Source organism: Athene noctua, chromosome 14, assembly GCF_965140245.1.
Source record: "Athene noctua chromosome 14, bAthNoc1.hap1.1, whole genome shotgun sequence".
NCBI lineage: Eukaryota > Metazoa > Chordata > Aves > Strigiformes > Strigidae > Athene > Athene noctua.
The window spans coordinates 10,909,627-10,923,515 of record NC_134050.1 but is presented as its reverse complement, the minus strand read 5'-3'; the positions used below and the strand labels follow the sequence as shown (position 1 = coordinate 10,923,515).

At 54.3% G+C, this 13,889-nt stretch overlaps 1 protein-coding gene across 1 annotated transcript in view; it reads right to left on the bottom strand.

Moving 5' to 3' along the window:
- The window catches only part of MYRF (myelin regulatory factor), a 61,826-nt gene that overhangs the window by 33,678 nt on the left and 14,259 nt on the right, over positions 1-13,889 (bottom strand). The window contains exons 2-3 of the mRNA XM_074918326.1: positions 2,241-2,328; positions 1,123-1,449 (exon numbers count right to left, since the gene is read on the bottom strand). Of these exons, the coding sequence (XP_074774427.1) occupies positions 1,123-1,449; positions 2,241-2,328 (415 nt within the window). The remainder of the gene's footprint in view (positions 1-1,122; positions 1,450-2,240; positions 2,329-13,889) is intronic.

Genomic DNA, 13,889 nt, shown 5'->3' with positions numbered 1-13,889 from the left:
GCGCAGAGACTGGCTGTGCAGAGAGTGCGTCAGGGCCACCCATCCCCTGAGCTGCAGAGACAGGTCAGACCATGGCACAGCTCCTTGCGGTGTGGTTATTGCCAACTGTCAGGGCCTCCTCCTGCTGAACATGTTGCTGAACACTTGATTTTCTTCTGTCCACCTTCAGATCATCTTCTTGTTTCACTCTTCAATGACTGGGGGAGAGCAGCCCAGACCAGAGAGGTGCATGAGGAGGAAGGGACCAGACACGTTCTTCCCTTTGGGTCTCCAGGCAGTAAAGCTTCTCTCCCAGACACTGCTGTAGGGCCACACGCTCTCAGCGTGCCACGCCTGCCCAAGTGCTCTCTGCAGACACGGTCTCTCTCTGGCCCTTTGGCCGCTGCAGATGGCAGCTGCCATGTCGCCGCACTCTCCCGGCCTGCCAGGGTCACTCCCTTCCTGCTTGTTCCAGGCAAGGCCATCCCAGAAAGCAGGAACCACAACTTTTCTCCTCTCAGGACTAACTGTCCAGTTGAGTCCATCAGCAATACTAAAACCCGGTCATCTTCTTGCCCTTCAGCAGGTCTGCATCCAGAGCTTGTTGCAAAGGAGTACAAACCCAGCTCAGATACCATTTTTTTCTTCCCTTGAGTGAAGTATCTACAACATCAGGCTAGGAGAAGTACATCTCTCTGCTTAATTTAGTTAACATCTCTTGAGATAGTCACGGGAACGTCCTGGTGACTGATTTTTATCTTGTTCAAATTTATTCTTTGTCTCTTCCTTCTTAAAAAAATCCACCAATGTTACGATATTCTCCCATCACACACTTGTAGATGAGAAACATAGATATCCTGGTCACCCAGAGCCGATGGGTGACGTTATGGGTGATGTGGGGGACGTTACTGATCCTCTCCAACTCAATGCACACAAACAAGATTCACCAAACAACCTTTCAGGAAACTTCAGGACCTACACATGTAAAAAAAACATCTCTCCGAAGCAAGGGCTTCACACAGACTGATGGTGCCAGCACTTAAGGCACAGTGGGACAAACTACCCCCACCCTCCAGGCCCTACCAGCCTGGAGAACACTCGTCCCACCATTCGCCCTTGTTCTGCCACCCCAACCCCACTTACCCAGGTGCGTAGGAGGCCTTGGGCTCTGATTTGATTGGAGGGACCACGTTGTTTAGGCAGTGGCCACCGAGGTAGCCCTTGGGCACCACCATGCCATTGTTGTTATTGCAGTTGAGGTGAGCACCGTAGCTGGGTCCACAAGAGTTGGCCAGAAGAGGAGCATGGCGGATGGGGAGCTGGCTGCCCGGGGGAGGAAGGTGGAGGGAACCGCTGGAAGCGGGGTTGGTCACATTGGTGATGGAGCTGGCAAGAGGCGCGTTGATGGTGGTTGAGCTGGAGGGCTGGGGGTGTGCATAGCTGGCTGAAGCAGGGATGTCAGGGAAACAGCTGAGAGAGAGAAGGGGACAACCTCAGCAGAGGGACAGGTAGACGGTGCTTCCTGCCCACCCCTCCCCTCCCCAGCCATGCAGCAATGGGGACAGAGCCACTCTGGGACATCCAGAGAACAGCAGAACAGGCAGCGCTGTGGTGGCACCAGCAGGAGCGTACAGGGGGGCAGGTCCATCACCTGGGTTGGTGGGATGCGACCCCAAGGGTGCAAAATCCACCTGTGGAGCTGTAAAGGCCAGAAGCGCCCAGGACACCAACCTCAAAGCTTGTGAAGACAGCAGGATCTGCTCACCGTGCTTCCGCTTACAGGCCAGCGCAGGGAAGCCGCTTTGTACCGTCAGCCCCAACGATGCTACTCCCACGCTATGGCCCAGATCACCTTGGCTGCTCCCCCCGCTTGCCGATGTCAGCACACAGAAGGAGACCCTTTCCTTCTCCACACTCATGTCATGCTGGGGATTTCACACCGAGCTCCTAGCGCTTGCTTTCCCATTGCTCAAATTAAGGAAAAGTCTTTTGCGGTGCCCTCAGGAGGCAAATGCGAGGGGACAGAAGAGACAGGGGAAATTCAAAGGCAAGAAGCCAGCAAGAGACAGGAGGAAGAACTGGAAATGAGTAAGGAAGCAAAGAGCAATAAAGGAGGACTCTAGGAAGGACAGAGGCATAGCCGGGGTGCACAGTGATTTCTAAATGATTCCCCAAATTGTAGGGCTGGAAATTGCTCAACGTCTCTCCACAGAAAAAAACAGTGAAGGCTGTTCCTGCTGCGGAGCGAGGGAAGCACTTACATATCTGGTGAGTCCTCCTTGCTGATGTACTCTTCCAGGATGCTAGTATCGATGTTAGATGGTTCCAGAGCTCCATTAATGTCATGGCCTGCGAAGGGAGAGGAGGTGGAAGCATGAGCCATGAGAAGAACAAGAAAGGCCCTTGCTTCGCAGGTCACAAACATCACCAGACCTTTGCAGAGCCAGAAACTGATCTGAGATCAGCAGATCCTTCAGTTCGAGAACTGCCATCTGTCCATACCCATCTGCATCCCAGCATAAAACCAGACAGAGATGGGGCGCATGGGACGAGCCCGGGTGGTGACACAGGGGTGGGGTTTGTCTCCAGCAATTTGCAAGCCCTGCTCTGGCTGTGGGACACACAGGCTTCCCGAGGCCAGGCTCAGGACACGTGGGAGATGGGAGATCATGGGGTCAGGCCTGAGCTATGCAAAACACATGGCTCCACGGAGCACCAGAGCCAGGTCTTGCCCAACCACCACCACCAACTCGGTGCTGACGTGGCCTGCAAGAGCTCTGTCAGGAAAGCCGTGAGAGCCACTGGCTTTGCTGGGGCTGACGGAGGGGCTCCCTGTTGCAGGCTGCAGGAGAGAGCAACCCCTGCAGAGGCAGGGCTGTAAGCATGGGCTCAGGGGTTGCTCCAGGAAAGCTGGTTTCCTTCCCTTTGGAGCCTTGTCTCTGCTTTGCAGAACGTACTGGAATTTCTCCGCTGCTGCCATGACAGCTCTGGATCAGCTCCCGACCCCGCAGGAGTCCTCCTCCCTCTCCTCTCCTACATGGGCAAGCGGTGGACTTCCCTCTCCTTTCTCCCAGAGAGCTCCTCCTCCACTCTCCTGTTCTGGGGAAGCTGGGCTGGGTTTTGTTGACAGAAAGTGCTTTCTTTATCTGTCTCTCTGAAGTGGGAGTCTGCAGCCCTCTGGGGTCGGTGCCAGCCTTCGGTGCCAAAGACACTGCCAAGAAAGTGGAAGAGAAGGCCCAGCTCCCCCCACCTCCCCCAGCTCAGATAACGAAGATGGCCCCTTCCTGAAAGACCCCGTGGCTCCACGTTAAAGCACAATGTCCCTCACCCCCAGGAGAAGACCCTGACCCCCGCCTCCCCCCTGCAGACCATACGCCAGGGAAAGGTCAGCCGCTGAACCGCAAAAACCCAGAACGGGGGGTTTCAGCCCACCCCCGGCCAATTGCAGCTCTCCCCTCTGCAAATCCCTTTCATACCAAGACAAGCAAATCGGCAGAAATAAATCCAGCTAGGAATTCTGCCAAATGGACAGGGTGTGTGCGCGGATGGAGGGATCTCTCCCTTAGTAACCCAGGCTAGAGGGGAAAAAACCTGGGTAGCCATTCACTTGTGAGACATCTAACCCTTTGTGTGCCGTGTGCCTCCACGGCAGAGCCCGTGGAGTTGGGGGAGGAGGTGGTGATGCTATGCCATTGCTATGTGGAGCAGGGATAAGTGATGCTGCTGCCAGGTGAGCATCATAGAGAGAAGAGGACAGGGCAGGCAGAGCCTGGAGGTCCTACACAGTGCTAGCACCTCACTTCTACAGTTGCAGACCCCAGGTCAGCACGGGTGTGGTACTTTCTGACAACCACGTCATCTCCTGAAGTTGCAGTGATGTGGTAGCAACCACGCCGTTGTCATGCTTTGAGTTACAGTTGGCTGGAAGAGCTCACCGATGGCCACCACCATGTGTGCTTGTGTACCTCGCATGTCCCTGAGGACCTCTGCTATAGCCTGCTCCCAGTGCTTCACCACGTGTGGCTCTACCAAGGCCACTCTCCTACAACAGCCCCTCCCTGGCCACTGTGACCCCTCACCATCGGCTGAAACCCTTCTGGCAGGGGCTTAGCACTCTCTGCTGCCTCGCTCTCAGCCAAAAGAGACCTCGCTCTAAATCACACGATGCGTTTGGCAAACATCTGCCGCAACAGCTATCAGAAAACTTGTCTTCATCCCAAGTTCCAGGGTTGGGACTCAGGTTCAATGAAACAAAAAAAGGCACTTTACCAATTTTATTGCTTTTCCACAAGCTATGGAGCCTATCCAAGAAAAGTCTGACCCCAGTGTGTTTGCTTCATGCCTCCAAACTCCAGGAGCTTCTCCGTGGTAGAAGAGGAGCCCAGCACCTATCTATAAAGGACAGGAGGCCCTCGATAGACAGCAGTGTGCTGGGCCTTCCTAATTTTTTGCTACCTTGTCTTTAAAGTCACCTTCAGGAGCCCTCAGCTGAGACCCAAGCGAAGGGGGAGATAAGCACCATGACGTGAGAGGTGTATCAGTTGCGCTGCTGGGGAGCTGAGATGTGATAACAGCTGTGGCGGGGTCCGGCCACGCATGTGCCATGGGAAGGGGCTGCCCACTAAAAATAAAGGACTTTCCTCTGCTTGGGGACAGAGGCATTTGCACCAGCCAGGGTGAAAGGGGATGTTAGGGCAGTGGGTATCGCTGGCAAACTTGCACAAGGAATGTCCCACTGCCTGTAGCTTCCACACAGGCTGGGCTCTCACCAAAAGCCAGCTTAGGTGATTAATTAAAAGCTAATACTTCTCCATAGAGTCACGAGCTCCTAAGGACCCTCCCCCTCTGAAGGAGGGATTAGAAGGAAGCAGGAAACCACCAAGGAGGGACCCTGGGAAGCTCGACACCCATGCGGATCCGCATGAGACAAGACTCCCACATCTCCTCGTTGCAGCAAAAGAGACAGAGGAGCCCAGGGAAGCTCTGAGCTGCCCCGTGCTGCCAGCATTCACCCTCTCGCTGTGGGAATTACAGCAGCAAACCCCACACAGCATCTCCCACCTACTGCCCTGCCGTGAGCTCCTGTCACCCGTAACCCCTTTGATGTTCCCAAAGCTCAGTAGGATGAATTCTGCCTCCTATCCCAGAGCAGCGCGTTTGGGCAGAGCTGCCCAAAGAGCACTGTCTTGGAAAGCAGCTTATCATTGCTCTCTGCACACAGTGAACATCCCAGGGCAGGAGGGTACCAGCACAAGTAATTCAGCCCCTTCTAACACCCTGACCTCCCTGTCCTGACATGGAGACTCCTCGGGGCAAACTCTTCCAGAACAACCTTCTATTTCACAACTCCTTCAGTCGGTGCTGATGCAAACAAACTCCCAAAGCGGCCAGGCCCCTGTGTCCTGTCCTCCCTTTTGACTGCCGCGCTGCACCCCCCACTCTCACACCATGTCACCCTCTGTCTGCTCTGCTTTCTAACCTCTCCCTTGCAGAAGACTTGAGGAGATCCTCAAAAAGTAAACTTTGCCTGAAGAACAAGACGTTAAACCCGCAGCACCCTCCTCGTGAGAGCTGGGCAAGCAGAGGCCCCCGTACGTGTGAGAATGTCAGGAATCCCAATGTTTGGACTGGTTTTCTCTGCCTTCCCCAAACCTCCAAACATGAACAACATCCAAACAGAGGTGCTTCCCGCACCACTATCTCCTCCCTGCCCCTGCTCTGATGGTGTGGGGCTGGCAGCTCATCCCTCCTGGTGACATCCTCGTGGCTCAAGAACTTGCTCCCCACCCCGTTTTCAGGGGTGCTGATTCATTTCCACTGCATCCCGCTTCTCCTCAGTGATGGGCACGCCGCCACGGGACTATGCAAGAGTTAACAGTGTCTGGCCCCCGTGAGTTGTCATATTTACAGGTCTGAGAGATTAAAACCAGAATTTACCTCGAGTGATAGGCTGATAAGTTTATGGTATTTCTATTTATAACCTCCCCCACCTATTCTCGCTCTGTTGCCTGTCTTCTAATCGCCCATAATCCTGCCTGGGTCACCTGGGGGTGGGAGGAAGGGAGAGAGCTGAAGATCTTCATCCTGGGGTCTGCTAACGAGATCCAGATGTGGGAACCTGGAGATGACAATGAGGGCAACTGTTTTCAGGGGCTGTGGAACATCAGCAAAGGGCGGGGGGACACTGGTGACCCTGGTGAGCCCATCCGCCACATATTCGCATTCTCTGACATCTCGGCCCAAAATGGATGTACAAGTGACGGCCTCTACCGTGGGCTGCTCTAAAAGTCCAGCTCTTTCTCCAAAACACTTGCCTGAAGCACAGCAGATGTCATCGCCTGTGGTGCTGCCCCACATCCACTTCAAACAGGACAAGGAGTGCTCCGGTGGCACCGCAGCAGCCAAACCTCCCACCCTGTTGCCAGCACAGCTGGGCCGGGGCAAGTGGCTGCGATCCCAGGGCTTGGAGGAGCACTGCAGCCCTGCCCTGGAACCGAGCGAGAGGGAGCAGCCCAGGGTTGTTGCTTTGAAGTCCTTGACTTACAGATGGGCCAGGTCCTTTACCCTGCTGTGTGCAAACCTTCACCTGAAACGTGGTGCAAAGGGCAGGCAGCTGGCTCGTGGCCAGGGAGCCGTCAGCCACAGCACAGCGGGGAGAGGACACAGCGCTGGCTTCACCCACAGCTTTTGGGACAGTCTTTCAGCTGGTCACTGCAAGCGGCAAAGCACATCCACCCGCACAAGGACCTCTGCTTGGCGTTAGGGCAGGGTGTTTATGGGGAAACTGAGGCACAGAGCACCCTGGGGACAAAACCACTCCTGAATAGGGAGACAATAACAAAATATCCAGCGGGTGTGTGGTGGAACCAGGCCAGGAGACCCCAGGAGCTCCTGGTAGCATGTGGCAAGGTGCAGCGTTCCCTCTCCCAGGGGCTCTCTGGCACGCACTGGAGTGGGTGCTGAGCATTGGTGGGACACAGAGCTGAGCAGGACAAACACAGCCAGCCTCAGCAAATGGTGCTGGGTGAGAAGACCCACCAGCTGTTACCTGGCATGCCATCACCCGCAAAGCTCAGTCATGCCGGGGCGGCCAGTGCCACAGCGAGGTGTAGAGCCCTGGTGTGGCCCTGAGCACGTCCCTGCGCGAGCCGTTGTGCAATCGGCAGCCCAGGCTGCCGCATCGGCACATTCCCGGGGCCTCGCATTGCTCAGCACCCCTTCTGCTTCCTCCCCTGTTTATCCTTCGGCCCTGGCGGATTGGCTGCCGGCCTGGCGGCAAGCATGAGGAATCCACGCCGTGGCTAACTAACCAAACACTGCCTAAGCCCGGGGAGCTGCAGGGCCAGTGCTCGGCTTCAGACCTACTTGCCCAGCGGCAGGAGCCCAGCTGGCTGCCATGCAGCACAGCAGCTCTGCTTCGCTGTGGTTGGGGACAACATCCCTCCCGTGCCTGCCCTGCCTGAAGTGAGCCACAGCGAGGGGCCATGACAAAATCCTGTGTCTGCCCAAAGACCTGGGCTACTCATCTGCCAGCTGAGGAGAGCCAGCCACGGGGACACAGCTCCCTGGATAAGGGACAGTCGGTTGATATCCCCATCTCTCTGTGTACCCAACCCTGGGCTGCCCAGAGGGTCCAGAGTGGTGGAAACATCCCCTCCGGCGGGAGGGACAGCAACCCTGCAGCCCCTGCCTCCCCCCAGATACCGGCCCAGCATTCCTCCTTAATTAATGCTCTTTATTACCTGACTGTAACGATAACCAGTCACTCCCAGCAGAAGTGGCTCCTGTAACCCGAGCGGGACGCCAAGCCAGACCACTCCCCCCCGTCTCCCCCAAAGAGCACTCGGGACCACCCCAGAGTGAAGCCCTGGCTGCCCAAGGCACTGGAAGGGCCCCCCAGGCCCCCTCCCCAAATTGCAACATGGTTCCTCCATGGGGTGAGCCCCTCCTCACACCAACCACTCTATCACCTTCCTTCAGCCCCCTCCAGGACACCCTCCTGGGCTCTGCACAGGCTGCCAGCGGGGGAAACTTTTATGTGGTGTCAAGTGCTTGACTTCAGGGGCCTTTATTCAATCCGAGGCTGATGGAGCTACACTGAGCTACACCAGCTGGTTACTTGCTCCTAAATACTATCACCGAGCAGTTTCAGTTGCCTTAGGACACCCTTCTCCTGCACACATGCAAACACAGCACGTGCCCCTGCCCACGGCAAAAAGTAGGACTGTCCCAGGCGATGCAGAGGTCCAGCCATCACCCTGTGTCCCATCCTGGGGACATTCCCTTGTCAGTCCATCACCAAGGACAGCCCTGCCCTGCCAAAGCCATGGGAGAGCTCGTGCATCCCCCATTCATGCCAGAGCAGAAAACCCAAGATCCAAAGTTACACCAGAAACACAGCCAAGGCTGAGCTCTGGGAGTCCGTGGGACAAGATGCGGGGAAAAACACCAAACTCAGGGCTAAGGAGATGGGGGTGCATGAAAATTTGGGCATTATCCAGAATGTGTGGGCTCCAGGGTGCCTAATTTGTGTGTCACTAACAAATGGAGCAACTGAGAGGAGCTTTGAACACACACATACACACACGCTTGCACACCTTCTTCATAGAGAGAACAAGACTGTACCCAGCCTGACTGAACCTGGCCCTTTCCTCCCTGGCAGCTCCCCTGGTGAGCTCCCAGACATCACCCCGCTCCCACATCCAACCCTACTGCAATACTCTCGCTGCTGCTGAAAGGAGAAACTATCCCATGCCAGCTCGGGTGGGATGCAGAGAAGGCAGCACCTGAGAAGGAACGGAGATACAGGACTAGTGGGATTTAGCCAAGAATTCAGATTTACCATAGTGAGTAAAAAGCATCACAGGGCCTACATTGGCCAGGAAGACCCTGGAGCAACAACCCAGATAAAGAGTGAGCCAGTGCCAGTGGCAAAACACTCTGAGTAATGAACCACACTGGCACAAGGTACAACCAAACCATCGCCAGCCCAGTGCCCAGAGTCAGCAGCACCATCTGCAGCAGCATATCCACATCCCTGGAAAAGCTCCTTCTGCTCTCACACGGGCCCACAACTCTTTAGCTGCATGCACGGAAGAATTTATCTGGCAAAAGTGTCCTTGGATAAACTGGAACATGTCTCTCACCGTTTAACGTGTTGGGGCTGAGGCCCACAGCAACCCTCACTGCCATACCCGCTGCGCAGCACTGCTGTCCCTGACCTACCAGCAGGAAGGGGGTATGAGACAGTAGAAATACCCTCTCTGGCTGTATATAGAGAGATAAAGTCCTCTCTCCATCTCCCAGGCCTCGGGGCAGACAAGGTGTGTGGTGAGAGACATCCCAAGACAGAAGCAGCGTGAGGAGCCAGAGGAAATCATCCCACTGCTCTTCAGCAGGGCACAGGCAGGTCCCTCAGGGAGCCCTATGGGAAGAGGCAGGCAGCTCCACACAGAATTGATGACCGAGCCCTGTTCTCCCTCTTAAACCTCCTCAGCCCTCCTCTTTCTACTCCGTCCTTCCTCCTGCCCTCTGTCCTCTCTGTCAGCCATCTCTCAGCACCTTCTCCTCTCTCCCTCTTCCAGACCCTCTCGAGTTTCCCCATCTCCCCTCACTGCTTCCCTCCCTGAGCTGTTCTCCCTCCGGACCCTCCTGAGTCCCTTCTCCTTCTAGCTCTCCACCCTTGTCCTGGCCTCTCCTCCGCCCTTGCCAGCTGTGAACCTTGGCATGGATAGAGCCATTGTCCTCCGGGCATCGGGGCTGAGGAGGAGGAGGGGAAGGTGTGAGAGGGGACACAGTGGAGCGTTTGTGTGTGTCCCCGCAGCCGTCAATGCCCTGCTTGTCCATTCATGCACTAAGATGGCAGGAACAGCAGCATCCACACAAGCGTCGCCATTTGGCGGGGTCCAAGGTGCCTGCCCAGGGGGGCACATTGCCCTGTTTGTTTGGAGTCCCGCACAGGCAGAAGACAACGCCTTTATCTCCCTCTCTGGACTGAGGGTGTTGGAGGGCTGGCAGGGGGGGACAACAGGACCAGAGAAGGCCACCTCATCTGGCATCTCCCAAGCTCAGGACTGACAGGGAGGTACCGCTGCATGAGGCCAGCTCTGAGACCCTCACACCTCCATTCCCCAGCCCAGGAGGAAAATGGGAATAGGAAAAGGCTTTTCAGCACAGCCTTGGGCTGCCTTCTGCGAGGCCCTTTCATGCTGGTGGGCTCACCTGACTGAGGAAGAGCAGCACCAGGCACCCAGCTCCTCCAGCTGTGCCCCGAGAGGGCTTACGGCACACTGGCCATGTGGCCACCCCACTTCACCAGGCTTTAGTGGGCTGCAGTTAAAGGACTGGACAATAAAAAAAAGGAGACACAAGCCAAAGCTTCTGCTCTTGTGTGCTCCTCTCTGCAGCCCATTAACTTTACCTAGATTGCAAGTTTTGGGGGGTAGGGGTGACCTTTTTCTATAGGATAACACCCAACTGCAGGAGTTCCCTATCACCATTGTGGCAGTGAAGGTCCAGCACAGCTCTTTCCACTATCTTCAGTGTGAATTATTACCAGAGCATATCAGTGATACAAGAAAAAATAATAATATTTATTACCAGCTACATACTGGCATTAAGCAGAGACTACAACCATAAACTGCTGCAGGGCCACCAACACAGGGCTTGTGGCTCCTGGAAAGGCTCTTAGGAAACTTGGAGATCCAGGAGCCACTCCAGAGTCCACCTCCAGCCCAGTTCTGAAGACATGCACACCACACACATATGGGGAACAGAGGATTTGGAGCTGCGCTGCCTCTCCTGGAAACCCCCCAGTGCAAAACAATCCTTAGGCAGGAAGATTAATAATCAAACAGCAAGAGAATACAAGCCTACAGGCAGCCAAGCATCGCCTGGAACACCACGTCCAGATCGGGCGCCTCGTTCCTCCCTTGGAACTGGGAGGCAACAAGGTCTCTCCTGTCCAGCCTGGACAGCTTCCAGAGGAGAGCGAGTGTAAGAAAGCAGAGCGATTTATCTAGATGGGACTTTTGCCAGGGCTTGGGGAGGGCCATCACTACTTTTGTGCAACCAACACCGATCTTTCACAAACAGGAGTGTCAGGTCATCAGGCTTTTCCTTCTTCTCGCACAGCTGGGACGTGCAACCACACAGCACTTGCTCTCAGCACTACACTGCAATAGCATTTGCTCCAGAGTTCTGTGAGAATCACAAAGGGCACCAAAAGCTTCTTATGTTGTTGGGTTTCCTCTACCGTCGCTGCCATAAGTCCTCATCCACCTCTGCTGCACACGTGGCACAAACTTCCCAAGGCCCAAGGTCACTTCCCAGGATTTAAGAGGAGAGCAACGCAGCCAAGAGATGTGGACCAGTCAGACACACAGGTACAGGGCAGGACACAGCAGACACTATTTCTCTCTGATTTCATCCATCTTAAGACAATACCAACCCTTATATCCCCAAACCATGCAGGACACAGGATTTTACTCAGTGTGTCCCCCACCAGCCCCAGTTTCTCACTGTAGAGGACACATCCTTTGGGCAGAAGAAATTCTGAATTAGGCTTCAGCTGATTAATTCACCTCCTGGGGAAGGGGCCACATGAATACATTTCCACCCTTTAGTCCCTCATATTAGTTCACGTGATCTCCATACATTTAACTACCAGACTAAAGAGCTCTCTACTCCAAGAAAGCTACTTGTCAACCAAGTGTTTGTGGACTAGCTCAGTCACCTTCATGCTTTGCCTTTTCCTGAGCTAAGCCAAGCTCCTCTAGCCACCTACAATAAATAACAAGCAATGATGCCATTAAAATAATTATTTTTTAAAAAAAATAAATCCCTAGAGATTACTGCCATGCTGGCTCTTTCCATGTAAGCTTCTAGACTGGAAAAAAAGCTTTTTTTTAAAAAAAAAAAAAGTGTTGTTTGCATTTTCTGACTGTGAGCCGTCTCCAGCACCAGAACATAGTTCTTGCACCAGGGATTTAGCAAACAGTTACCAGACAATACAAATCAGATACCAAACGTGCTGCTTGGATCCCATCCACCCTGCAAGCTCACTGTGTGTTCTGGGTCTCACTTCAAAGCAGTGTGTTGTCTAGAGAGGTCCAAACCAAGAGTGAAAGTTCTTGGCACGCTCGAGGGAGCTGTGTGGGGAGGGCAGCACATGGAGGAGAGGATGAGGAGGTCACCCCAGGCCCGGGGAGGTGGGAGGCACCGACTGAACACATTCCCATAGGCAGAGCAGCTCCTCAGGCTCTTGCTGCGCAGAACGAGCGGTCTCCACGCATTAGCCAAGTGGAGGCAAACACTGGGACTGAAATAAGGGTGAGATGTGACCCAAGCAAGATAAACCTTGTGGCAGCACTGTGTAAGCTGCAGGCGCAGAAGCACAAGGGATGGATGATGATGGGTAAGACCCTCTCATGAAGTAATGAGCGCAGAAGAGACACATGAGGAAGGTTGGGGACCTGTGAACTCAAACGAGAGCCCTCTCCTGGTACCCAGCCTGGGCAGATCTCTGGGAGCCAACTCTGCTCTCTCCGTCGCCCTCCAGCGCAGAGGACAAAAGGCAGTAACTGCTGCTGCTTCCCGGCACCGCTCACCCAGCTCCTTCCTCCAGAGCAGAGATCACGCGCTGATACTGTTTTAAAGCACCTGCTGGGGAAAGCAGCGTGGAGGTCCTGAGCAAAGAAGTCTGTCCTACTGCCAGCCAGAACTGTGACAAAGAGCTGAGTTATGAGGGAAGAGTGGGAAGGCAAGGAAATTACACAAATTGTATGAGTCATTAGATCAATAGATTAAAAGACCTCTTAGAGCCTTCTGTCCAGGCTGGCATAAGGTCATTCATTCCCAGCTCACTCCTTGGGGCTCTGCCCTGTGTGTCTGGACTTTCAGCACTTCCATTCGGGAGACGATGCTGCAGCTCCATGCTCCTCCAAGTCTGGCTGCCCTCCTCAGAGCCCGACCTGAATGCTCCCTTTCTTATCTCCACTCACCGCCAGCGTCCCTTGTGCTAAACAGCACAAGGATTTCACAGCTGGGCCATTCACTATCTTCTAACCACAACTGCTTCCAGGCCAACTCCTCCAGTCCTGACTACCATCAGCCCAACATTATCTGTCTCCTGCGACTGTCCCGTGCACAACAATCTCCATGCTACTGCGTCCCACTGCTGCCCCAACATCTGTCGCAGCCAGGAGCTGGGAGGCTGTTTCTCTCCCTTTGAATAGCTATGTTTGGAATTACTTTCCTCCAGATGCGTTTTCTTTTGCTTTCCCCAAAAACGAGGGCCACAGCTCCAGCTGGGCTGAACCACAGCCGTTCGACTGACTTCATCAGAAATGGAGCAGAAAGCCTGGCCTTGCTGCGAAATCCGCTTGTCATCTTCCCTCTCAGTGCCTGTGGCACTGACAGCACCTTTAGATCGCTAAATATGCTCTATTGAGGTGTTGTCAATTCAGTATCAGCCACACAGCCCCTGCCCCACAGCCTTTACAGTCTTGAATTTCTCCTGCTCATTTCACTTCACGCCAAATATCCTGATTGGAAACTTCCCCCGCATGGAACTGACAGGGAGAACGTGAGAGAGATCAAACACGGTGTCATGGACAGAGCTAAAATGCAGCTGTTTTAATATAGACATCAAAGAGTGGGGGGGTTACTAGCAGAGACCCCCAGGGACTGGTACCTGGGCCAAAACCATTCAGCATTTTTTTTTTACTGCTGTTCTCCACTGGCAAAGTTTGAAGGCAGCACAGCAAAGCAAGGAAAACAAAAATATTCATTCTTACAGTGTCTTGAATCATCTGGTAAGTGACAGCAAGCTGCTGCATAATAACAAAGCAAAAAGCAAGACAATCGCCTGAAAGTGTCATGTACAGGCTGGGAAACTGTTGGAAAAAAAA